Source organism: Sapajus apella, unplaced genomic scaffold, assembly GCF_009761245.1.
Source record: "Sapajus apella isolate SASKATOON/1434 unplaced genomic scaffold, GSC_monkey_1.0 scaffold58, whole genome shotgun sequence".
NCBI classification, from domain to species: domain Eukaryota; kingdom Metazoa; phylum Chordata; class Mammalia; order Primates; family Cebidae; genus Sapajus; species Sapajus apella.
Genome location: NW_022436998.1, coordinates 470,569 through 498,164, shown reverse-complemented (window position 1 = coordinate 498,164; position 27,596 = coordinate 470,569). Strand labels below are relative to the sequence as shown.

At 42.5% G+C, this 27,596-nt stretch overlaps 1 protein-coding gene across 1 annotated transcript in view; it reads right to left on the bottom strand.

Moving 5' to 3' along the window:
* Positions 1-655: 655 nt before the first annotated feature.
* The window catches only part of PDLIM1 (PDZ and LIM domain 1), a 60,265-nt gene continuing 33,324 nt past the window's right edge, over positions 656-27,596 (bottom strand). Inside the window, exons 5-7 of the mRNA XM_032245488.1 lie at positions 10,987-11,138; positions 1,648-1,765; positions 656-1,191 (exon numbers count right to left, since the gene is read on the bottom strand). Of these exons, the coding sequence (XP_032101379.1) occupies positions 1,005-1,191; positions 1,648-1,765; positions 10,987-11,138 (457 nt within the window). The 3' untranslated portion in view covers positions 656-1,004. The remainder of the gene's footprint in view (positions 1,192-1,647; positions 1,766-10,986; positions 11,139-27,596) is intronic.

The window sequence follows — 27,596 nt, the reverse complement described above, 5'->3', positions numbered from 1 at the left end:
GATAGATGGTTGCTCCTTTGGAAGACAGAGGGTTGCTTGGAATACCCTGTCCACCTCTCATAACAACCACTTAGTCTGTGTCGGGAGGGATGGGGGCACCACTGTTTGAGCAATTAACCCCATGAGGGATTAGTCACCAGGAGATAAACTGCAGCAACCTCAGATCTTGACTCAGGACTCTTTCTTAGCAGCCAGGGTCCCCAGTCTCCTCTGTGAGGAGGGCACAGTGGCCATGTCCTGGGCTCTCTGCTGCTGTTGGACACATTCCTAAGGTTGCTGCCCCTCACAAAGGAGAGCAGCTGGGATGGCAGCAACCAGCCTGGAGAGAGACTTACTGGGGAATGTGTCCAAGCCAACTGCTAAATCTCCTACCTTTTATTTGAGAGGCATTCATTTCGTCAGCTAAGCCTCAGAACAGCCCAATACAAAGAAAACTTCATTTCACTAAAACAGTGAAGTATCTTATATTAGCATTAGACAAAGAGGACTTCAAGTAAGCTTCAAAGAAATATAAGAACAGAGCTTGTTAAGAGGCAAGTTGAAAGGCCAGTAAATCTGAGAGAAACAAGAAACCCAAAACAAGAGGACAGACCTCAGAAATCTCATCAGGCTTGAGTAGGAAACGGGACACATGCTCAGAAAACAGACACCGCACTGCTTTGGACTCTATAAATTTATTGAGTAAAAACTAAATGAATGTCAGGCACATTATATTTGATTGGGTTCAAATTTGGCTGATGTCGAAATGCAGCAGAGAACAGAGGGGAGGAAGGGACACAGGGTTGCTGGCAAGGGGACACTGAACAAAACAGTTTTCCTTTTATTGTAAAATCGGGGATCACATAGCTGGTGTGAGTCAATTAACCAAGGCAGAGGACTCAATGTTTTACCAACAGGGGGAAAACCAAAGTAAGCAGACAACTTTCAAGGCAGGAGAGGGCCAGGACACTGAGAGAACAAGCTGCAGCAGAGGTCGGCTGAGAACAGTGGTGAAATCTGCTGGGTCACTTGGGGAACACGGTGACCACGTCGTAGCCCTCGGGTGGTGTCACTCGCTCCCGGGCATGCTTCTCACAGTAGATTTGATCCTCCACAAAGAAATGGCCCTTCTGTTTCAGGTTGGTGCCACAGTCAGTGCACACGTAACACTCGGGATGGCGGTGACGCTCCCGCAGCTTCACGAACACACCGCTACAAAAGCAAGGGAGGGAAAGGACTCTCTCAGTGACAAGCACCTGCAGGTGGCACCCGAATTCTGCACCATCCTTCCAGAGCAGGGGCCTGGGGCTCCTCCCCAGGGACCCATCCCAGGGGAAACCAGGGCCTCCCAATTGGCCTCCAATCATAAGGCACTTGCTTTTTTTCTTCCCAGAGTCCAGAGACATTTTTCCAGAAGCCCCTCCTACTTCAACAGGGCAGTCCTGATTTTTCTCCTTTTATATGTTCATAACCTAAGGGCTCTGCAGTGAAGGAAAGCCTTCACAACCTGGCTCCGGGACCCAGGACCTTCCCGGCCTCTCTACTGCATTTTTCCAGGAGGGATTTGCCTCCTTCAGAAGCAAAATGTGCAACATCCAGCACTTGCCACATTTTCATGGTTTACCCAACCTGCAGGGCCTGCAAAGGCTGTGGGAAGCAGATACTCACACAATCCCAGTGCCACATTTGTCACACATAGGCAACTTCTGAGCATTTCCAATCGACGCAGCCACTTTAGTGACAGGAGCTTTAACACTTCTGAATCCTGAGGGCTTGTTGGGATCCCCTGAAATGAGGAAAACACTCTCATTGGCCAGGAAGGACAGAATTGTATAAGTATCACTCAGCCTTTCAGAACCACTTATAAATATATGTTCAGGCAAGGCCATGGGAACTGGAGTGATTCTGCTATGTTATCCTAGGCACATTACGTAACCTCTTTGGTCCCCAGTTTCTTTTTCTATAAAACAGGAGATTGACTCTTGGCCAAAAATGAAAGGCCAAACAGCCAAAACAATCCTAAGCAAAAAACAACAAAGCTGGAAGCATCACACTACCCAACTTCAAACTACTGTATGTTACAAGGCTACAGTAACCAAAACAACATGGTACTGGTACAAGAATAGATACATTGCAAATATGTAGGGCATACTTGGGGGGAAAAAAGGAAAAAAATTTAAAAAATAAAAAAGAATAGATACATAGGCCAATGAAACAGAATAGAAAACCCAGAAATGAGACCACACACCTACAACCACCTGATCTTTGACAAACCTGACAAAAACAAGCAATAGGGAAAGGATTCCCTATTTAATAAATGGTGCTGGGAGACCTGGTTAGCCATATGTAGAAAATTGAAACTGGATCCCTTCTTTACACCATATACAAAAGTCAACTCAAGATGGATTAAAGGCTTAAATGTAAAGCCCAAAACTATAAAAAGCCTAGAAGAAAATCTAGGCAATACCGTTCAGGACATGGGCATGGGCAAAGATTTCATGAGGAAGACCCCAAAAGCAATTGTAACAAAAGCAAAAATTGACAAATGGGATCTGATTAAACTAAAGAGCTTCTGTACAGCAAAAGATACTATCATCAGAATGAACAGACAACCTACAGAATGGGAGAAAATTTTTGCAATCTATCCATCTGACAAAGGTCTAATATCCAGCATCTACAAGGAACTTACACAAATTTACAAGAAAAAAATAGGTCGGGTACAGTGACTCACGTCTATAATCCCAACAGTTTGGCAGGCCGAGGTGGGTGGATCACCTGAGGTCAGGAGTTTGAGAATAGCCAGGCTAACATAGTCAAACCCCCTCTCTACTAAAATTACAAAAATTAGCCAGGTGTGGTGGCATGCACCTGTAGTTCCAGCTACTCAGGAGGCTGAGGCAGAAGAATTGCCAAGATTGTGCCACTGCACTCCAGCCTGGGTAACAGAGCAAGGCTCCATCTCAATAAAAGAAAAAAACAACTACATTAAAAAGTGGGCAAAGAACATAAACAGACACTTTTCTAAAGAAGACATACATGTGGCCAATAAACATGAAAAAAAGCTCAACATCACATCATTAAAGAAATACAAATCAAAACCACAGTGACATACCATCTCATGTGAGTCAGAATGGCTATTAGTAAAAAGTCAAAAAACAGCAGATGCTGGCATGGTTGTGAAAAAAAAGAACAAGTTTACACTGTTGGTGGGAGTGTAAATTAGTTCAAACATTGTGGAAGATAGTCTGGTGATTCCCCAAAGACCAAGGCAGAAACACCATTCAACCCAGCAATCCCATCACTGGGTGTACACCCAAAGGAATATAAATCATTCTTTCATAAAGATACATGCATGCTTATGTTCAACGCAGCACTATTCAATATCAAAGACATGGAATCAATTTAAATGCCTATCAATGACAGACTGGATAAAGAAAATGTGATACATATACACTAGGGAATACTATGCAGCCATAAAAAGGAATGAGAACCTGTCCTTTGCAGGGACATGGATGGAGTTGGAAACCATTACCCTCAGCAAACTAACGCAGGAACATAAAACCAAATACCACATATTCTTACTTGTAAGTGGGAGCTGAATGATGAGAACAAATGGATACATGGGGTAAAGGGGACAAGACACACTGGGCCTATTGGATGGTGTGGAGTGGGGGAGGGAGAGCTTCTGGAAGAATGGCTGATGGATGCTGGGTTAAATATCTAGGTGATGGGATGATCTGTGCAGCAAACCACCATGGCACATGGTGACCTATTTAACAAACCTGCACATCCTAGACATGTACCCCTGAACTTAAAAGTTGGAAATTTAAAAATAAAGTTTTTTAAAAAAGAAATCCATATCACAGAAAGAACAGAATCATCAGAGTACAGCATACTACAGCAGCAGCCAGATGGCAATCGTCTCCTACAGGGCAGAGGAAGGAGCCTTTCTGTAGTCAGCCTGGTGCATATAAAATAAGCTCCTAATAGCTAGATGCTGAGCTGCCTAAGGCCCAGCTCATCACATCTTAGGTAACAAAGTCCTGTACCACGGTGGCTATTAACAATAGTAAGCTGTTAATATTGCTATTATTACCATACATTCAACTTGCTGTGCTTCCACAGAACTTACCTTTGTACTGTGGTGTAGCCTTGCAGGATTGTTATGTTTGTCAGCTATTTATATGTCTCTCTCCCTAGACTGCAAATCACTTGAGCACAAGTGCCTTCTTTTATATACATTTCAATACCCCACGGAGCCTAGCATGAGGGCATAGCAAATAGAGGCTCAGTAAATACACTGAAACAAATGATAAAATGACATGGCAGATCCATGATGGTGCCTATGTTAGTGCAACATGCTTTGGCCCAAGACACTAGAGAAGCCTCTGCACAAGCATGGCTCTGAACAGGCACCTGTGAGCATCCCGGGCCCCAGCAGAAATTTTGTTAAATCCTCAGGCCAGGCTCTGCCACAGACCAGCTGAATGAGCATCTCCAGGTGCAGGAGATTCAATTCTATGCTCCTGGCTAAAACCACTTATTTAGACTAAAGCAGCTGCTCTCAAAGTTGATTGTGCATCAGAATCACCTGGAGGCCTTGTTAACACACAGATTGCTGGGCCCCACCCCCAGAGTTTCTGATCCAGAAGGCCCAGAATGGGGCCTAAGACTTTGCATTTCCAACAAGTTCCCATCTGATCCAAGAACCACTGGGCAAGAGCAAAGAAACAGCTTCCTGTGCCAGGCAAGGGGATGAGAAGAGGGCCACCCTATGACTACAGTCACATCGGGCAATCATGGTGCTGATGGATGAGGGCCTTAGCTCTCTTGTTTTTTCAGAAATTGAGTCCCTATAGGCTGACCAATCCTTCTGAACCAAAAATAGAGACACGTGTTCACACAACGGACATTTATTTATTAATTTTTTACCACTGTGCCCGGCAACACGGGGTATTTAGAATACATGGTTGACTATTTTGACCACAATTATCCTGCCCCTCTCTTGCCATGCTTACCTTCAGTCAGTGGTTCCCTACTGGGGGCAATTTTGTCTCCTAGAGAGCAGTTTCGAATGTCACACTGAAAGGGAGGGCCACTGGCATCTAGTGGGCAGAGGTCAGGGATGCTACTGAACATCCCAAAATGCACAGGGCAGCCCCACACCAAGGACTCATATGGCCCAAAATGTCAATAGCACCAAGGCTGAGAAATCCTGCTCTCAATGGAGTAGACTTCCCCATCCCCAGACTTTGGCCAATGTGAGCAGATGTGAGTCTTGTTTAGGCAAAAGTACTAAGGGCAACACTAAGTGTTGTGTGGTGTAGCCGTGTCCCCACAGAGCTATCGCCTCTGCTATGAGAACAGCAAGCGCCAGAGTGCCTCTCCCTTCCCTGGGCTTGAATGAAGAGGACTCAGGGGGCCTGGTCCAGCCCTGCCAAGCCCAGCAGAGCCACAGCTGTCCAGCAGCCCTCATAAATACAGGTTACCCACTGCTGACTGATATGAGAGTGGGTTTGGGGTACTTGGCTGGCTTATGGGGAACAACAAAAGAGTACATGTGAATGCAGCCTGAACTCTCAACAGCCCTATCATGGCGTCATGGCTCAGACTTAGGCTTCCCCGCTCCGAGCTGGGATGGTTCATCACTGGGAACTGATGCCCACAGATGTCCACCTGGCAGCACATGAGATGGGGCAGAGATTAGGAGATGCCATGGTTTTAAGTGGTGAGCTCTACAGATGGGCATGGGGAAGGCTTTGTTGGGCCTACCAGCAAGTACATAAGAAGAAACCACCTTTGCGCTTCTGTTCGCCCTGAGCCCAAGGTACCTTCTTGCCCTTCCCAAGCCTTCCTCCCTTCCTTTGGGAGGAGGACAAAGCTCCATTTTATTCATTATATATTTTACCTGCATTTTTTAAAATATTGCATTTAAATGTAATTTTTGTCTTGATTATTGAGTTTTCCAGTGCCCCTGTAAATTCCGCACTCAAGGCCGGGCGCATTGGCTCATATCTCTAATCCGAGCACTATAGAAGGCCAAGGCGGGCAGATCACTTGAGGTCAGGAGTTCGAGACCAGCCTGGTCAACATGGTGAAATTCCATCTCTACTAAAAATACAAAAACTCGCTGGGCATGGTGCCACATGCCTGTAGTCCCAGCTACTCAGGAGGCTAAGGCAGGAAAATGGCTTGAACCCAGTGGGTGGAGGTTGCAATGAGCTGAGATCATGCCACTGCACTCCAGCCTGGGCAACAGAGCAAGACTCCATCTCAAGAAAAAAAATAAATAAATAAATCGCACTCAAAGCAGTGCCTCCCTGACCTCACCCTGATCCTGGCCCTGCCTAGAGGGATCTCAGAAGGGCCTGGGTGGGCATCTTCTCCAGGCATCATGCCTCAAGCATCCCAAACAGATTCCCTCATTTTCTGGCTGATGGTGCTGAAGCCACCTGGCTACCTGCCCATGACAAGAAGGAAATGGCGGCAACTCTGCATACCTGGGCAGTTTTCAAAGGCACTAACTGGGCTGAGAACCAGCTCAATGAGGTCAGGCTCTCTTACGCAATGGGCTTTTTCACATAACTCACTCAATCCACAGAAAAATCACCAGGAAAGAAGAGAGGCTGCAAAAGGGTAGAATGAAAGAAAGCTAGGAAGGGCATGCAATCTCCACCTGGTAGGAGAATCCACATCTGTTTCTAGAATGAAGAGACCTGACCTGGATAAAACTGGACACAGCTAGGACAGAACAGGCTTCCTGCCCCACAAGACTCGCTGTGGCTTTTTCAGCCCTGCAGCGCCACCTGCTGGCTTCAAGGTTTTTCTCTCGCTTATCTAGCCAACAAGGCTAATCCAAAGAAATCTCTCTTCCTTTCTTCTCAACTAGCTTACGTTGAAAATACTAGCTTCCTTTGGACTCTGGGCAACTACAAAAATTTCCAAATGTCTCTTCTTCCAGTGAATCCTGTATCCCAAATACTTTTTGAAAAAATAAGTGAAAATTAGCTAAATAAACCACAGCTGTTTTACTATCCACTTCACTGCTCAACAACCTTGCATGGCTCCACACTCCTTTAGAATCAAGCTCATGATTCTTAACCTTGCACCCAGTATCTAACTTGCACCCCATATCTAACTGAAGATCACCCGAGGATTCACCTGGAACCCTGGGCACCAGCCAAAATGAGCCTCAGTACTTGCTGAACAAGTCTCCAGCTTTCTCATCTCAGAGCCTCTGGCCATGACTGCTCCTTCCAAATCTCCAATCATTAAAAGCCTCCTTCTATGGACAGATGAATAGATATACAAAATGTAGTATACATATACAGTAGAATAATATTCTGCCTTAAAATGCAAAGGATTTCTGACACATGCTACATGGATGAACCTTGAGGATATTAGGATATTACGCTAAGTGAACTAAGCCAGGCCCAAAAGGACAACTACTGCATGATGCCACTTATGTAAGGGATTTAGAGTAGTTCAATTCATAGAGACAAGTAGGAGAGTGGTTACCAGGAGTTAGGAGGAGGGAGGGATGGGGAGATACTCCTTAATGGGAACAGTTTCAGTTTTGCAAAATAAAAGGATGGATGGTGATGATAGTAGCACAATCACATAAATGTACTTAATACCACTGAAAATCTATTAAGATGGTAAATTTTATGTTACGTATATTTCCCCACAATTTTTATTTAACATAATGGCTTCTGCCTGCAAGTTTTGGAATTTGATCCAGAACAAAATGAAGTTTGAGGAACCAAGAGCCCTTTCTCCTAGTCTAGAGGCTGAATTTTACCCAAAATCAGACAACCTGTGTTGGGTCTTCAAGGTTTATGACCAAACCCTGCCGTAGCCAAGCTTCCTTCAGGGGCCTCACTCACTGTGCACCCGGCAGTTTACAGACACAGCTTCACTTAACCCTCTAAATAATCCCGTGAGGTCCTAGTTATTAGCTTCATTGGACCTGTGCATAAACTAGAGCTTAGAACTGCAAGCAACTTGCTGGAGGTGTCACAGCAGGTAAGAAGCAGATCCTGGACGTCAGTGCTGTCTCTGGCCTGCAGCATTGCTTTCTGAGCCAGAGGCCTTTCTGAATGACAGAACCCTTCATCAACTGCTTTTACTGCCTTAACCTTTCACCATTTTAGCTCAAATAAAAACAGGCATTTGGGGCCAGTTGCTGTGGCTCACATCTCTAATCCCAGCACTTTGGAAGGTCCAGGCTGGTAGATCACCTGAGGTCACAAGTTCAAGACCAGCCTGGCCAACATGGAGAAACCCCATCTCTACTAAAAGTGCAAAAATTATCTGGGCATGGTGGTGCATGCCTGTAATCCCAGATACTTGGGAGGCTGAGGCAGGAGAATTGCCGGAAACTGGGAGGTGGAGGTTGCAGTGAGCTGAGATTGTGCCACTGCACTCCAGCCTGGGCAACAAAGCAAGACCCTGTCTCAAAAAAAAACAGGCATTTGGGTTTCTTCTCCCAAGAGCCTTCTGCATATAAAGAATGTTTAGTATGGAATCTATCCTGTTACAGTCAGTAAAGATTTAATGCAGGTACACATTAAGAGACACAGGAGAAACTACAAGATTTGCTATCTCCCTCTTCCCTTCTAGCAGAATCTTGATTCTCTTTGGGGCAAGAAGCATCAGATTAAGGGACAAAATTTTTTTAAAAATAATCCTAATTCCCAGACTCTCATTTACCTAGGTGTAGCCACGTGACTAAATCATGGTCAATAAAATGTAAATGGCAGAGTAGCGTGGGACTTCTAGGAAGGAGAATGCTGCCTCATCTGAAATAGGGACTCCCTGCTTAGCCCTATCTCCCTTCTTCCTTCCTGTCGCCTGGAAGTAAGTGTGATGGCTGGAACACCAGCTGACAACCAGGACCACGAAGTAACCTTGGGAATGGAAGCCACAAATTTGGTGGCTAGAGTGCAGGATAGAAGTCCAGATCTTGAAGAGCATGGAGCTTCCAAATCCAAGTTCAGGTCCTTCTCTGTGAGCCCAGATGAGCTCTGCAGCATTTGTCTATTTGGGCACGGATGAACTGACTTTGCCTCTCATTAAAGGGTTTCACATCCACGTAAGAGTAAAATAAGCTGTGGTTTCCCACATGTTTTAGCAAAGCTGTCATCCTCAAGGGTTGACCCCCAAGTTGTTCGTCAGGCAAAGCTAATACTGGAACTTGATACGAAGTATGGCTCGTTACTTCCCAGCTGCTCAGCTACTCCAAGCAAAAGAGGAAAGCAGTGGTAGAACAATGGCATTTTAGCCTAAAAGAAGCACATGCAAACACATGGCCTATCATTTCCTAATTCCTTACGGTTGTATATTGCCACTCTCTCTAAAGAAACCACACAAATGGGGAGGAAGCTCGGGTGTCAGGTGTGTTCAGGGAACTTTCTGCTCAGAAAGGGCTCCCCAGTGAGCTGAATCTTCAGCTGCGGACTCTGAGGAGGGAGGTTCATCCTCCAGAGGGCACTAGGCTCTCAGCCAACATATCAATCCTTTTGCAACCTGGCTGAGGCAGGTCTCACACTGAAAATCACAAGGTGTCCCCTCACTGGAGCATCCACTGTCTTTTTGCAGATAGGTCCATGAAAGAGATAAAGAGGGCAGAGAAAGCAAGATCGCACTGAGGTGCCCAAGCCCCAAAAAAGGAAGAGACTTTGGGAGGCCGAGGTTGGTGGATCATGAGGTCAAGAGATCGAGACCATCCTGGTCAACATGGTGAAAGCTCGTCTCTACTAAAAATACAAAAATTAGCTGGGCATGGTGGCATGCGCCTGTAGTCCCAGCTACTCGGGAGGCTGAGGCAGGAGAATTGCTTGAACCTAGGAGGCAGAGATTGCGGTGAGCCGAGATCACACCATTGCACTCCAGCCTGGGTAACAAGAGCAAAAATCCATCTCAAAAAAAAAAAAAGGAAGAGAGTATGGAGGACTGGGCATCACAGGGACTAGGGAAGAATGCAAAACCCAGCTCTCTGGAAGAGGCTGCTCACAAGTGTCACAGGGGGTGCTGATGAGGATCTACCTGGGAGGAGGCAGGTGTCAGGACTGCTGATCCACAGGTCACCTTTGTGAGGGGAAAAAAGCATCCCTTCTTCAATACATCCACCTGTCACAATTTCTCAACCTATACCATTGTTATTAAGTGAAGATACTTTTACTGCTATCCACTTAAACATGATCATAAGTCTTCAGTGAGAAGCATGTCACCTGAGACCTGCAGCACCCTATGGGGTGGCCCTGAGTGCCTCAACATCAAAGCTCACCCCAAGGACAAGAAAGCTTCTTCACAACATTTCGAACATCACAATAACATCCAGCACTGTACTCGGTTACAGTAATGGATGTTTTACACAACTTAGGCCATTTCATGACCACAACAATCTTAGAGGAAAGGATTTTTATCCCTGATGGACAGATGAGAAAACAGGCCTGGGAAGGTTCAGAGATTTGCTGGAGATCACAGTGTAAGAACATGGCCACAAGGGGGGGTCTCAAGCCCTCAAGAGGCCACCAACCCTAGAGCAAATACAAACACAAGCCCCAAAGCAAAGCCAGCCCCTGGCTTCACTGAGGACTGCTTTATCCTCATTCTGCTGCTCATTGCCCATGGCCTTCATCACTCCTTCCTCAGCCACCATCAAGGTATTGTTTCTGGGCTCAAAGCAAATGAATGGCCAAGGGACAGACCAACAGATTCCCACAGCAGTCAGGCTCACCCCAACCTCTGCATGCTCTTGCTCATGTGATAGGACACAGTTGGCCAGGCCTGGAGTTTCTTACATACAGACCCAGGGAGAAAGTGTGATCAGCACTCTCTCTTCCCCTCTCTTCCCCTCTCTATTGCTTTTAAAGAATTTCAGCATTTTAAAAGCCCATGCCCTCCAAAGCAGGCTCCAGGGTGTGTTCACCTGTGCTTCCGCAATGACTGACTCTCACATCTGACCTTGAACAAGAGCCTCTGACTGCAGATGGAGCTGATTACCTTTTTCTTCAGACTCCAGGATTTCTTGCAAAACCAAGAAAGACGTGGACTGTTTCGGGGGCTCATTCAACTCCTGTTTCTCCTGAAGCATCTTGTAAACTTCAGATTCTTTGTCGATGACAAGACCGCTTGGAGGCTGAGCATGGTCTAAGCTATAAAGAATGTTTGAAAAATTGATTAGGACATGACAGAAGTTAAAAAATAACTTCACCGGAAACCTCCTCCAGGCAAAGGCACCGCTGATTTGAAGGATAGATAGAAATTACCTCCAAGCCCTCTCCTAACTCAGCCATAGATCTGCTGCCAGCACAGTGAAAGTGAGACATCTTTGTCGTCAGAGCTGGCTGCTGCTTCAATACAATCAGAAGCTCTTCTTTTAAATAGCTTCAGTAGTTCAGTTACTTTTTGGCCTAATCCCATGGAATGGGAATGCTCTATCTCTTTATAAATTATATCAACAGCATTATGTCCAGAGGAAAGTTTAGAAAAGAAAAAAATGTCAACCACAGCCCAACCACAAAGAATTCAGCCAGGTCCCCCTTGTACGGGCCACAAACATTGCTTTCCTGAGCAGGAATCTCGTGTTCTGCATTCCTATCTCACAGTGCTTTCCCTGTCTATAAATACCTCCTGATTCTCAAGGCACTTGGGTCTCCTCACCTATAACACAGAGGTAACAGTACCTTCCTTGCCTGGTTTACAGGTTGGTCGTGAGGTTGGGACATGCAAGTGCTTTGTAAACCATGAAGTGTTCAGGCCCAGGGACCGGGCAAGCCAGGCTTTGTCTTCCCTACCTTCCTCCTGTCATTCTGGGTGACCCAGAACAGGACAAGACAGGCAGAGCCCACCTCTTTTCCCCAGGGCTCCACTTTCTAAGCGGTGGGTGGTGACAGGAAGGTAGTCTCTCATCAGCTATACCTGTAAATCTACCCTGCATCTGACCCCTTCTCACCTCCCCACCTCCCCCAGGTCCAAGCCATGCCATCCCTTACCAGCACAGCTGACAAGATGTGTAACTTGTCTCCGCTATCACTAATGGCCCAAGGACAGTCTTATTTTTGACTAGAGACCAGAGTGATGGCCTCTATTCAGAATATCAGAGTGATATTTTTTATGTTTTTAGAGGCAGGGACTCACTCTGTTGCCTAGGCTGGAGTACAGTGGTGCAATCATAGATAACTGTAAACTTGAACTACTGGCCTCAACAGGTAGATCCTCCTGCCTCAGCCTCCTGAGTAGCTAAGACTACAGATGCACCACCATCCCCCGCTAATTTTGTCATTATTTTTGTAGAGACAGGGTCTTGCTGTGTTGCCCAGTCTGGTCTCAAAGTTCTGGCCTTAAGTGATCCTCCAGCCTCGGACTCCCAAAGCACTGGGATTACAGGCATGGGCCAGAGTGCCCGGCCCAGAGTGATATTTTAAACACATGAATCAGACTGTGTCATGCTTCGGCTCAATGTATTCTCATTTGACTTAGCACAAAATATTTAGTTTTAATAATAAAATATATGTTTCATCAAATTCAACTTTTTTGGAGTAAATGTTATCACAAAGGAAAAAGTCCCTAACATATGTGCCCCAAGCTTCTCCCTCCAGACACATCCCCTGCCAGCCCTGGCTCACTCCACTTGACTGAGACCAGGCTTCCTGCTGTGCCTGGCAAACACTAGCCTCACAGCCTGTGCCCTCACTGCACCCTCAGCCTGCAGTGCCCTTCCCAGGTGTCGCCGTGGCTCCCATGCTCCATCCAGGTCTCTGCTCAAGTGCACTCCTCAGAGTGGCCTTCCTGACCCCGACTTAAAACAGGCCGCCACATCCCCCACAATCACTCTTAACTCCCCACCTGCTCTCTCAGCATGTATTCTACTTGTATTCCTTTATTTCTTTGTTGCCTGTCTCCCCACTGGAAAGTAAGCGCCAGGAGTGGGGGGACATGACCTGTCTTGCTCCCCATCATATTTCCAGGCCTGGATCAGTGCCTGGCACAGGTCACAGCTCAGCAGACATCAGGCAAGTGAATGAACACTGCAGAGTGGGCCCAAGACCTCCTTCCTCCTTGCTGCACTCTCCCTGTTCCTGGAGGCTCACGAGGTCCTGCAGGGCAGCCAGCCCCTGAGGGCTGTGCCAGGGACATGGGCAGCCCCACCTCCTGACCCCCAATTACCTCCTTCCTCTCAGCCTGAGCTGCTAGGGAGGAAGGCCAGTGTGCCCAGTGGAACTAAACAGCAAATATCAGATGGTGGGGCAATTTATTGATACAGATGATAGGTTTCTATATATAAAGAATTATGCTTCCCGAGTAAAAAAAGCTATAAAGTCTCCAGCTTTATAGATGCAGCTTTAGGGATGCAGGCAGTGGCCAGGAATGGTTTTATTCAGCAACTCTAACCAGTCTCTCTTTAGGGCTGGCGCCACTTTCACAGGTGCAAATGAATTGTATCAATCATGCTTATTCATTTCTAGGGTATGTGTTTTCCCTGGGTAATTCTCTACAAGTTACCTTTTCCTCTTTCTTTCTCCCTCTCCTTTCTTCTTTTCTCTTTTCTGAGACAACCTCTGGGTCACATTCAGTCTTCAGGTTCCCAACTAAAGACAGAGTCAATCACAGCAATCAAGCTCCAGGTGTTTCCCTTCCACTCCAACCATGTCCTCACAATAGAGGAAAAGGTACCCAAAGAGTGACATATGCTTTGTGACTGCCAAAGAAGGTCAGAATTTCAGTAGAAAGGCTCATTGGTCACTCCTGCTGGCTGCATTTGGGGGAGGGAAAGCAGCTATCCCTGCCTGTCCTGCCCCCTCCAGCTGCTCTCTGCTTGGCCTCTTCCCACACCTGCAGGGAACTGTGGGTGCCTTCCACGGCAGGCGATAGAACCACTGGGGGAGTTGTTGTAACCAAGGGTCTTTCTTTATCTCATGTTTCCAGCCCTTTCTTTAGAGTTATATGCCTGACTCTGAGTCCTGAGTTTGGAACTTGCCCTATAATAAACATATTACATTATTTTTGGATAATCTTTTTTCTATTATACTTAGAACTATTTTAAAGTTGAGATCAGATTATGGAATGTTCTTGGGAAAGATTTTTCCTCTTCTTTGGTGTATGTTATGTCTGGAAGCCACTGACAGAACACCCAAAAAAAATGACAGAACCCAAACCACAAGGCCATCACATATTCTTACAGAAAATCATCTTGTGAAGGATTTCTGTGATTTAAAAAAACAAAAACAAAAGAAACCAGCTTACTATTTTTCTCAAATAATGATAGTATCTTTATAACACTGGACGATTTATAAAACACTTTCCATTTCTATTACCCTACTTCGGGAATAGGTACACCTGACTCAAAAATAACATCCTAAGATCCAAAGTCTAAGTCTTAGACACTGGACTACAAGGTATTGACATGATACCACAATATCTTAAAAAATAATAATGACAAAAATATGAAGGAGAAATAGAGCAAAAAAATTCTCATTTTTATATTAATAACAGCAATGAAAGAATACTACAATGATATGGCTTCAGAAAATATAATACACACCACTCAGTCTCCAGGAGAAAAAGTTTTGAGGGTAGAACAGTGAATAAACACTTTCTTCTGAACCCACTCTGTACAGTTTTAATAGCAAAATACAAGAATATAAGCAAATTCAACTACTTTGAGTAACAATACATTACACAGTTTCCTAGTTCCTCTTTCTCCCTGGGCGCTGATGCGTATCAGTTTCCTAAATGTTTAACATTTTCTCCCACTATTTTAGGACCTGACCTGTGGGCCCCAGGGTTGTTCTAGCCAAGCCACTCCCATCCCAGCCTAACGAGGTGGGTGACACAGCCAGGAGTAGGAGGGTCCCAGTGGTCTTTAGAACATAAGAAGAAACTCCCCTTGAGCCCACCTCCCGAAGGAGGATTTTGGAGACTGAGCCTGCAGACTTTATGTGACTCTCACACCTGCTCCAGCCAAAAGGGCAGCTGGGGTGAGGATCAGAAGGATAAGGAGGATGGAAAGCAGTGTGCCCATGGCTCTGGGGCACGGGCCAGCCCAGCAACCCTGGGATGAACGTCTACTCCATCACAACCATGAAGTGACCAGAGTAAGGATATAAAGGGGCTTTTTTTTTTTTAACTTGGGCCATCATCTGTGGCAGCCACTTAATTATCTGCATATAAATCTCAGCTAAAACAAGACGGCCATAAGAAAAAAATTCTCATTGCTGACACAACCTTAGTACGGTCATTTTCTCACATTTTGATACTTTAATAAAACAAAGATTAGAATAGAAAGGGGAATTATGTGAATTATTGAAAGCATCCAGACAGGAGAAGATGGTCTCCTCATAAAAGCCTTTTTCCTGTCTGAGAAAATGAAGTAGACATATTTCTCCGCTTCACCCAGTACAACCCTGGACATTACATACAAAGCAAACATGAGAAGACTCTGACAGGGCAACAGAAGGCAGACTGGCTAGGGACCCCACGTCCTGAGGACCATGGTGGTGAGTTCCCATGGTGCTCTTGTTGACTTGGACATCCCAGACATGGAGCTGAGGGCAGCAACCTGGAAAGCAATGGACACAGGCAGAAGAAGTCTCAAGAGAAGGCTGCTATCTCTGACCCAGTGATCAGAAAGGGGCAGCCCAGCAAGACACAACACATTGAAACAATAACCACTATTCTCCAGCCAGGAAAGGCCAAGTGGGGAGTCCAGACTTCTAGTCTCACCAGGCTATGATAAGGTTCCCCAACTACCTCACTAGGGTAGGCTCAGAGAAAGCCCAGTAGGGAGTCCGGATTTCATCCTTACCCAGCTATAATGAAGAAAACCTAGGAGAGAATCAGGGCTCTCACCACTGCTCAGTAGTGTCAAGGCCACCACTCACCCATAAGGTGTTAGTGGAGGCCATGTGGGGCCTGAACTCACACCCCATCCAGCAGTAATGAGTGGCCCCAGTGACCTCAGGTGCAAACAAACGGCAGAGTGGAGAAACTGAACTTTTTATCCCCACCTGTCAGTAATGAGTCAGCACCCCAATCCCCTATCTGAGAGGAAGCCAGTGAAAACAGAAGGTTTTAATGAGATCCAGAATCTAATAACATAATAACAAGAATGTTCAAGATTCAGTTGAAAATCACGTCTCTCAGAAGAATCAGGAAGGTCTCTCAGAAGAACCAGGAAGATCAATAAAGAGATGCCAACACCAAGATGACAGAGATGTTGGGATAACCTAACAAAGATGTTAACACACTCATCATAAAAATGTTTCAATGAACAATTATGAGCACGCTTGAAACAAATTTTTTAAAGTCTCAACAAAAAAACATATAAAGAATGAAGTAACAACTGAAATAAAAACCACAGTGGATACACTCAACAGCAGCACAAAGGAGACAAAGGAAAGAATCGGTGAACTGGAAGGTAGAATAATAGAAATTATCCAATTTCAAGAACATGGAGGAATAGAATGGGGACTGGGTGTGGTGGCTTACACTTGTAATCCCAGCACTTTGGGAAGCCAAGGCAGGTGGATCACCTGAGGTCAGGAGTTTGAGACCAGCCTGACCAACATGGAGAAACCCTGTCTCTACTAAAAATACAAAATTAGCTGGGCATGGTGGCAGACACCTGTAATCCCAGCTACTTGAGAGGCTAAGGCAGGAGAATCACTTGAACCCAGGAGGCAGAGGTTGTGGTGAGCTGAAATTGTGACATTGCACTCCAGCCTGGGCAACAAGAGCAAAACTCCGTCTCAAAAAAAAAAAAAAAAAAAAATGGAGAGAAAAAAAGAAATAAAGAGACTTACAAACCTATGAGAATATATAAAAGATCCAAAATTCATGTCAATGGAGTCCTAGAAGAAGAGAAAAAATGGGGGACTGGAAAAGGACTAGAAGAAATCATGTCTGAAGGTGTCCTAAATTTGGTAAACGACATAAAGAAGTGAAGTGAACATGAAACAGAATAAACCTAAAAAAATCCACATCAAACACATCATGATAAATTTCTGAAAACTAAAACAAAGAAAGAATTTTCAAAGCTGTAAGAGAAAAATGACACCTTATCTAGACGGGAAAACCAATTCAAATGACAGCAGATTTCTTATCAGAATCCATAAAGAAAAGAAGGAAGTAACACAATGTTTTCAACTGCTGAAAGAAAAAACTGCCATCCTAGCATTCTGTATCCAGTGGGAATATCCTTCAAGAATGAAGGAGAAATCAAGACATCCTCAGACACAGGGAAACTGAGAGCATTTATCTCTAGCAAAGCTAGAGATAAATAAATGTTTAAAGGAAGTTCTCTAGATAGGCATTAATAATAATAATAGAAGGAACCAGCCAGGCACAGTGGTTCACCTGAAGTGAGGAGTTCAAGACCAGCCTGGCCAATGTGGCAGAAACCTGTCTCTACTAAAAATACAAAAATTAGCCAGTTGTGATGGCAGATGCCTGTAATCCCAGCTACTCGAGAAGCTGAGGCACAAGAATCACTTGAGCCCAGGAGGCTGGAGGTTGCAGTGAGCAGAGATCACACCACTACACTCCAACCTGGGTGGTAACAAGAGTAAGACTTTACCAAAAAAAAAAAAAAAAAAAAAAAAAAAAATTAAAAAAAAAAAAAAAAAAAAAAAAAAAAAAAAAAACCATAAGCAAAAATATAGGTTTTAAAAATACTTTCCCTCTCAACGTATTCTAATTCTTTTTGACAGAGCAAAAATTATAATACTGCCTGATGCAGTGGCTCACACCTATAATTCCAGTACTTTGGGAGGTCAATGCAGGAGGATCACTTGAGCTCAGAAGTTCAAGACCAGCCTGAACAATACGGTTAAACCCCATCTCTACAAAAAAAAATTAGCCGGTCATAAGGACACATGCCTGTAGTCTCAGCTACTCAGGAAGCAGAGGTGAGAGGATCACTTGAGCCCAGGACGTGGAAGTTGCAGTAAGCCACTGCACTCCAGCCTGGGCAAGAGAGAGAGACTATCTCTAAATAAGTAAGTAAGTAAGTAAATAAATAAATAAATAGACATTACAACTGATACCACAGAAATAAGGACAATAAGAGACTACTACGAACAATTACATACTAACAAATTAGAAAACCTAGAAGAAATGGATAAATTCCCAAAAACATATAATCTACCAAGACTATCATAAAAAAAATAAATAAATAAAAATCTAAACAGACCTATAACTAGTAAGGAGGTTCAATCAGTAATGAAAAACATCCCAGTAAAGAAAAGCCCAGAACCAGATGGCTTCACTGGTGAATTCTATCAAACAATTTTAAAAGAATTAAAACTAATCCTTCTCAAACTGTTCCAAAAAACTGAATACGAGAGAATGTTTCCAAACTCATTCTATGAGGCCAGTATTACCCTGATACCAAAACCAGACAAACATATTACCAAAAAAAAAACTATAGACTGATATTACTGATGAATATTGATGCAAAAATACTCAACAAAATACTAGCAAATCAAATTCAACAGCATATTAAAAGGATTAAACACCATGTCCAAGTGGGATTTATTCGTGTAATGCCAAGATGTTTTAACCTATAACAATCAATGTAACACATCACATTAACAGAATAAAGGACAAAAACCACAGTCATCTGAATCCAGAAAAAGCATCTGACAAAATTCAACAAACTTTCATGATAAAAACACTCAAGGAAACAGGAATGGAAGAAAATTACCTCCACATAATAAAATCCATCTATGACAAGTCCACAGCTAACATCTTACTCAATATGAAAAATCAAAAGCTTTTCCTTTAAGATCACCAGCAAGGCAAGAGTGCCAACTTTTACCACCTCTTTTCAACATAGCATTGAAAGTCCTAATCAGAGACCTTAGGCAAGAAAAAGAAATGAAAAGCGTCCAAGGCCAGGCACCGTGGCTCACGCCTGTAATCCCAAAACTTTGGAAGGCCAAGGCAGGCACATCACAAGGTCAGGAGTTTCAGACCAGCCTGAACAACATGGTGAAATCCCATCTCCACTAAAAATACAAAAATTAGCCGGGTGTGCTGGTGCACATCTGTCCCAGATACTCAGGAGGCTGAGGCAGGAAAATCACCTGAACCTGGAAGGCAGATGTTGCAGTAAGCCAAGATCGCATCACTGCACTCCAGCTTGGGTGACAGTGCAAGACTCTGTCTCAAAAAAATAAAATAAAAGGCATCCAAATTGGGAAAGAAGAAGTAAAATTGTATCTGTTCAAAGATGTAATAATCGAATACACAGAAAACCCTAAAGACTTCCCCCCTACACACACACACAAACACACACACACACACACACACACACACTATACACACTGTTAGAACTAGAACTAATAAATGAATTCAGCACAGTTGCAGAATACAAAATCAAAAACAAAAAACAGTTGTTTCTATACAGTAACAATGAATAATCCAAAAGGAAAACTAACAAGCAATCTCATTTGTAATAGCATCAAAAAGAACAAAATATTTAAGAATAAACTTAACCAAGGGGGTGAAAGACTGGTACACTCAATTTTAAAATTATAAAACATTTAAAAATATAAAACATTGTTGAAAGAAACCAAACAATGTACAAATAAACAAAAAGACATCTCATGTTCATGGAATGGAAGACTTAAGATTGTTAAAATATCTATACTACCCAAAGCAATCTACATATTCAATGCAATAGCTATCAAAACTTTAATGGCAATTTTTGCTAATAAAAAATTATAAAATTATATAATTTTATATTATATAATTTTATATTATTATAAAAATATAATATGAAAAATCAAAAGCTTTTCCTTTAAGATCACCAGCAAGGTGATTTTATATAATTTTAGGATGATTTTATATAATTTTAATTATATAAAATTTTAATTATATAAAATCATCCTAAAATTATATAAAATCTCAAAGGACCCCAAATAGCCAAAACAATCTTGAGAAGGAAAAACAAAAATGGAGGCCTTACACTTCCTTATTTCAAAACATATTACAAAGCTATAGTAATGAAACGGTATGGTACTAGTATAAGACAGATATAGAGACCAATAAAATAGAATAGAGAGCCCAAAAATAAACCTTTGCATACACTGTCAAATGATCTTCGACAAGGGTGTCACAACTACACAATGGTTAAAGAATAATCTCTTCAACGGTTTTGGAAAAACTGTATATTCACATGTAAAATGATGAAGTTGCACCCTTACCTAATGCCATATAAAAAAATAATTTGGCCAGACACAGTGGCTCACACCTGTAATCCCAGCATTTTGGGTGGCCAAGGCGGGCAGAACACTTGAGATTGGGAGTTCAAGACCAGCCTGGCCAACACGGTGAAACTCCGTCTCTACCAAAAACTACAAAACAATTAGCCATGAGTGGCAATGCATGTCTGTTGTTCCAGATACTTAGGAAACTGAGGCAGAAGAATCACTTGAACCCAGGAGGTAGAGGTTGCAGTGAGCCAAAATCATGCCACTAAATGGCAGCCCAGGTGACAGAATGAGACTTCGTCACAAAAAAAAAAGGAAGAAAAAATAGTTCAAAATAGATTAAAGACCTAAACATAAGACAAGAAACTATAAATATAAAACTTCTAAAAGAAAACATAGGGGGCCAGGTGCTGTAGCTGATGCATTTAATCCCAGCACTTTGGGAGGCCAAGGTGGGAGGATCACTTGAGCCCAGGAGTTCGAGACCAGCCTGAGACTCTGTCTCTATTAAAAAACAAAAATTTAAAAAAAGCTTCCTAACACTGAATTTTGTGATGATTTCTTGAATATGGCACCAAAAACACAAGAAACAAAAGCAAAAATAAACAAGTAGAACTACATCAATCTTTAAAACTTCTGCACCACAAAGGAAACAACAGAGTGAAATTGCAACTTACAAAATAGGAAAAAAAATTGCAAAACATACAGATGATAAGGAACTAATATCCAGAATATATAAAGAACTCCTACAACTCAACAACAAAAAACAAATAACTCAATTAAAAAATGAGCAAAGGATTTGAATAGACATTTAGCCAAAAATGATTAACAAGCATATGAAAAGATATCTAACATCACTAATCATTAAAGAAATGCAAATCCAACCAAAATAAGGTATCACCTCACATCTGTTAAGAGGGCCACTATCAAAAAGACATAAAACAAATGTTGGTAAGGATGTGGAGAAATTGAAACCCTTGCATATTGATGGTAGGAAGGTAAACTGGTGCAGCTGCTATAGAAAACAGTATGGAGATTCCTCAAAGAATTAAAAATTTACCATATGATTCAGCCATCCCACTTTTGATTATATATAAAAGAAATGAAGAAGGATCTCAAAGAGATATCTGCACACTCATGTTCATTAAAGCATTACTCACAAGAGCCAGGAGATGCAAGCAACCTAAACGTCCATAAAAACATGTGTGTACCAACCCAAATACCCATCAATGATAGACCGGATAAAGAAAATGTGGCACATATACACCACGGAATACTACACAGCCATAAAAAAGGATGAGTTCACATCCTTTGCAGGGACATGGATGAAGCTGGAAACCATCATTCTCAGCAAACTGACACAAGAACAAAAAATCAAACACCACATGTTCTTACTCATAGGTGGGTGTTGAACAATGAGAGCACATTGACACAGGAAGGGGAACATCACACACTGGGACCTGTTGGGGGGGTAAGCGCATTAGGGGAGGGATAGCAGGGGGTAGGGGGATTGGGAAGGGATAACGTTAGGAGAAATACCTAATGTAGGTGACGGGGGGATGGATGCAGCAAACCACCATGACATACATATACCTATGTAACAATCCTGCACAATCTGCACATGTACCCCAGAACTTAAAGTATAATAAAAAAAAATTTTTTTAATAATTATTATCTTACATATACTAAATTTTCAAAAGAATCTTTACCTCTTGGAATAAAATTAGCTCCTGACATATATCCTTCTTGTCACTTGAAATTTTCCTATGTGATATTGGACTCCCTCATTAGAAATTGAAGTACATATTATTTAATGCTTACCAGAATAAAGACAGTGATTAAAAAAAGAAAGAAAAAACCATGTGTATTAGTGGGTTTTCATGCTGCAGATAAAGACATACCCAAGACTGGGCAATTTACAAAGAAGGAGGTTTAATTGGACTTACAGTTCCACATGGCTGGGGAGGCCTCACAATCATGGTTGAAGGAGAAGCAAATCATCTCTTACATGGATGGCAGCAGACAAAGAGAGAGAGCATGAGCAGGGAAGCTCATCTTTTTAAAACCATCAGCTCTCATGAGACTTATTCACTATCATAAGAACACAGGAAAGATTTGCCCCATGATTCAATTACCTCCCACTGAGTCGCTCCCACAACATGTGGAAATTCAAGATGGGATTTGGGTGGGGGCACAGCCAAACCATATCAACATGAATAAAGAAAATGTGAAAAAGAATGGAATATTATTCAGCCTTAAAAAAGAAGGAAATCCTGTCATATACTACAACGTGGGAAAACCTTGACGACATTATGCTAATTGAAATAAGCCAGTCACAAAAAGACAAATGCATGACTCCAATTACATGAGATATCTAAAGTAAACTCTTAGTATAATAGTGGTTGTCACTGGCTTGAGAGATGGGGAAAGCTGAGGTTGTTGTTCAATGGGTATAGAGTTTCAGTTTTGCAGGATAAGACAGTTCTAGAGATGTGTTACACAGGAATGTACATATATTTTATGTTTTTTTACATAACAAAAGAAGACAAACCCATAGAACAGAAAAAAAAGGGACAAACTATTCATACATAAACTTACTGATACAAAAACCTAAATAAATCTCCAAACAATTATACTGAGCAATAAAGCTAATCCCAGGTTACATACTGTATGATTCCATTAATATAACATTCTTGAAATAACAAAAATATAGAAATAAAGAGCAGATGAGTGGGCTGCCATGGGTTAAGGAGGGTAAGGGAATGGGGGGAAGTGAGTGTGGCTATAAAAAAAACAACATGAGGGGGATCGATCCAAGATGGCCGTTTAGGAACAGCTCAGGATTGCAGCTCCCAGTGAAGGCGCAGAGGCTGCTGCAGGTGAACACCAGGCAAGCAGGGCCTGGAGTGGACCTCAGCAGACCTACAACAGAGGGGCCAGACTGTCAGAAGGAAAACCAAGAAACAGAAATAACCTCATCATCAACAAACAGAACGTCCACTCAGAGACCCAATCTGAAAGCCAGCATCTACAAAGTCGACAGGTGGATAAATCCATAAAGATGGGAAGAAGCCAGCGCAAAAAGGATGAAAATACCCGAAACCAGAGCACCTCTCCTCCTAAAAGGGATCACAACTCCTCACCAGCAAGGGAACAAGGTTGGATGGAGAACGAGTGTGATGAAATGACAGAATCAGACTTCAGAAGGTGGGTAGTAAGAAATTTCTGTGAACTTAAAGAACATGTTCTAACCCAATGCAAAGAAACTAAGAACTTTGAAAAAAGATTTGACGAAATGCTAACAAGAATGGACAAAATAGAAAGGAACATAAGTGAATTGATGGAGCTGAAAAACGCAACACGAGAACTTCGCGAAGCATGCACAAGTATCAACAGCCAAATTGACCAAGCAGAAGAAAGGATATCAGAGGTCGAAGATCAACTCAATGAAATAAAACAGGAAGGCAACAATGGAGAAAAAAGGGTACAAAGGAATGAACAAAGTCTCCAAGAAATGTGGGACTATGTGAAAAGACCTAATCTACGTTTGATAGGTGTACCTGAATGCAACGAAGAGAATGAATCCAAGCTGGAAAATACTCTTCAGGATATTATCCAGGAAAACTTCCCCAACCTAGCAAGGCAGGCAAACATTCAAGTCCAGGACATACAGAGAACACCACAAAGATATTCGTCAAGAAGAGCAACCCCAAGGCACATAATCATCAGATTCACCAGGGTTGAAATGAAGGAGAAAATACTAAGGGCAGCCAGAGAGAAAGGTCAGGTTACCCACAAAGGGAAACCCATCAGACTCACAGCAGATCTCTCAGCAGAAACCCTACAAGCCAGAAGAGAGTGGGGGCCAATATTCAACATCCTTAAAGAAAACAACTTTCAACCCAGAATCTCCTATCCAGCCAAACTAAGCTTCATAAGTGAAGGAAAAATAAAATCCTTTGTGAACATGCAAGTACTCACAGATTTCGTCACCACCAGGCCAGCTCTACACATATAAAGGAACAACAAGTACCAGCTCAACTAAAGGGCAAAACACCCAGCTAGCACCAAAATGGCAGTATCAAATTCGCACATAACAATATTAACCCTAAATGTAAATGGACTAAATGCACCAATCAAAAGACACAGACTGGCAAATTGGATCAAAAGCCAAAACCCATCGGTGTGCTGTATCCAGGAAACCCATCTCACATGCAAGGATACACAAAGGCTCAAAATAAAGGGATGGAGGAAGATTTACCAAGCAAATGGAGAGCAAAAAAAAAGCAGGAATTGCAATTCTCATCTCTGATAAATTAGACTTTAAAGCAACAAAGATCAAAAGAGACAAAGAAGGACATTACATAATGGTAAAAGGATCAATGCACCAAGAAGAGCACCTAAATATATACGCACCCAATACAGGAGCACCCAGATACATAAGGCAAGTTCTTAATAACTTACAAAGAGACTTAGACTCCCACACAATAATAGTGGGAGACTTTAACACCCCATTGTCAATATTAGACAGATCAACCAGACAGAAAATTAACAAGGATATCCAGGACTTGAACTCAGACCTGGACCAAGCAAACCTAATAGACATTTACAGAACTCTCCACCCCAAATCCACAGAATATACATTCTTCTCAGCACCACATCACACCTACTCTAAAACTGACCACATAATTGGGAATAAATCACTCCTCAGCAAATGCAAATGAACGGAAATCATAACAAACAGTCTCTCAGACCACAATGCAATCAAGTTAGAACTCAGAATTCAAAAACTAACCCAGAACCACACAGCTTCATAGAAACTGAACAACTTGCTCTTGAATGTTGACTGGATAAACAATGAAATGAAGACAGAAATAAAGATGTTCTTCAAAACCAACGAGAATGAAGACACAACATATCAGAATCTCTGGGACACATTTAAAGCAGTCTCTAGAGGAAAATATATAGCAGTAAGTGCCCACATGAGAAGCAAGGAGAGATCAAAAATTGACACCCTATCGTCAAAACTGAAAGAGCTAGAGGAGCAAGATCAAAAAAACTCAAAGTCTAGCAGAAGACAAGAAATAGCTAAGATCAGAGCAGAACTGAAGGAGATAGAGACACAAAAAACCCTTCAAAAAATCAATAAATCCAGGAGCTGGTTTTTTAAAAAGATCAACAAAATAGACAGACCACTAGCCAGATTAATAAAAAAGAAAAGAGAGAATAACCAAATTGATGCAATAAAAAACGATAAAGGGGATACCACCACAGATTCCACAGAAATTCAAACCATCATCAGAGATTATTACAAACAACTCTATGCACATAAGCTAGTAAACGTGGAAGAAATGGATAAATTCCTGGACACTTTCCTCCTCCCAAGCCCAAACCAGGAAGAAGTCGAAACCCTGAACAGACCCATAACAAGGTCTGAAGCTGAGGCAGCAATTAAGAGCTTACCACCCAAAAAAAGCCCAGGTCCATACGGGTTTACAGCCGAAGTCTACCAGACATACAAAGAGGAGCTGGTACCATTCCTTCTGAAACTATTCCAAACAATACAAAAAGAGGGAATTCTTCCCAAATCATTTTATGAGACCAACATCATCCTGATTCCAAAACCCGGCAGAGACTCAACAAGAAAAGAAAACTTCAGGCCAATATCCATGATGAACACAGATGCAAAAATCTTCAAGAAAATACTGACAAGCCGATTGCAACAGCACATCAAAAAGCTTATCCACCATGATCAAGTAGGCTTCATCCCGGGGATGAAAGGCTGATTCAACATACACAAGTCTATAAATGTAATTCACCACATAAGCAGAACCAAAGACAAAAACCACATGATTATCTCAATTGATGCAGAGAAGGCCTTTGACAAAATTCAACAGCCCTTTATGCTAAAAACCCTCAGTAAGCTAGGTATTGACGGAACGTATCTCAAAATAATAAAAGCTATTTATGACAAACCAACAGCCAATGTCATACTGCATGGGCAAAAACTGGAAGCATTCCCCTTGAAATGTGGCACCAGACAAGGATGCCCTCTCTCACCACTCCTATTCAATATAGTACTAGAAGTTCTAGCCAGAGCAATCAGGCAAGAAAAAGAAATAAAGGGCATTCAAATAGGAAAAGAGGAAGTCAAATTGTCTCTATTTGCAGACGACATGATTGTATATCTAGAAGACCCCATCGTCTCAGCCCAAAATCTCCTGAAACTGATAAGCAACTTCAGCAAAGTCTCAGGATACAAAATCAATGTGCAAAAATCACAAGCATTCCTATACACCAATAACAGACTTAAAGAGAGCCAAATCAAGAACAAACTTCCATTCACAATTGCCACAAAGAGAATAAAATACCTAGGAATACAACTAACAAGGAACGTAAAGGACCTCTTCAAGGAGAACTACAAGCCACTGCTCAACGAAATAAGAGAGGACACAAACAGATGGAGAAACATTCCATGTTCATGGTTAGGAAGAATCAATATCGTGAAAATGGCCATACTGCCCAAAGTAATTTACAGATTCAACGCTATCCCCATCAAGCTACCAATGACCTTCACAGAACTGGAAAAAATCACCTCAAGCTTCATATGGAACCAAAAGAGAGCCCGCATAGCCAAGTCAATTCTAAGCAAAAAGAACAAAGCGGGAGGCATCACACTACCGGACTTCAAACTATACTACAAGGCTACAGTAATCAATGCTGCATGGTACTGGTACCAAAACAGAGATATAGACCAATGGAACAGAACAGAGGTCTCGGAGGCAACACAACATATCTACAACCATCTGATCTTCGACAAACCAGACAAAAACAAGCAATGGGGAAAGGACTCCCTGTTCAATAAATGGTGTTGGGAAAGCTGGCTAGCCATGTGTAGAAAGCAGAAACTGGACCCCTTCCTGACACCTTACACTAAAATTAGCTCCAGATGGATTAAAGACTTAAACGTAAGACCTAACACCATAAAAACCCTAGAAGAAAATCTAGGCAAAACCATTCAGGACATAGGTGTAGGCAAGGACTTCATGACCAAAACACCAAAAGCATTGACAACAAAAGCCAAAATAGACAAATGGGACCTAATCAAACTCCACAGCTTCTGCACAGCAAAAGAAACAGTCATTAGAGTGAATCGGCAACCAACAGCTTGGGAAAAAATTTTTGCAGTTTACCCATCTGACAAAGGGCTGATATCCAGAATTTACAAAGAACTAAAACAGATTTACAAGAAAAAAACTAACAAGCCCATTCAAAAGTGGGCAAAGGATATGAACAGACACTTTACAAAAGAAGACATACATGAGGCCAACAAACATATGAAAAAATGCTCATCATCACTGGTCATCAGAGAAATGCAAATCAAAACTACATTGAGAT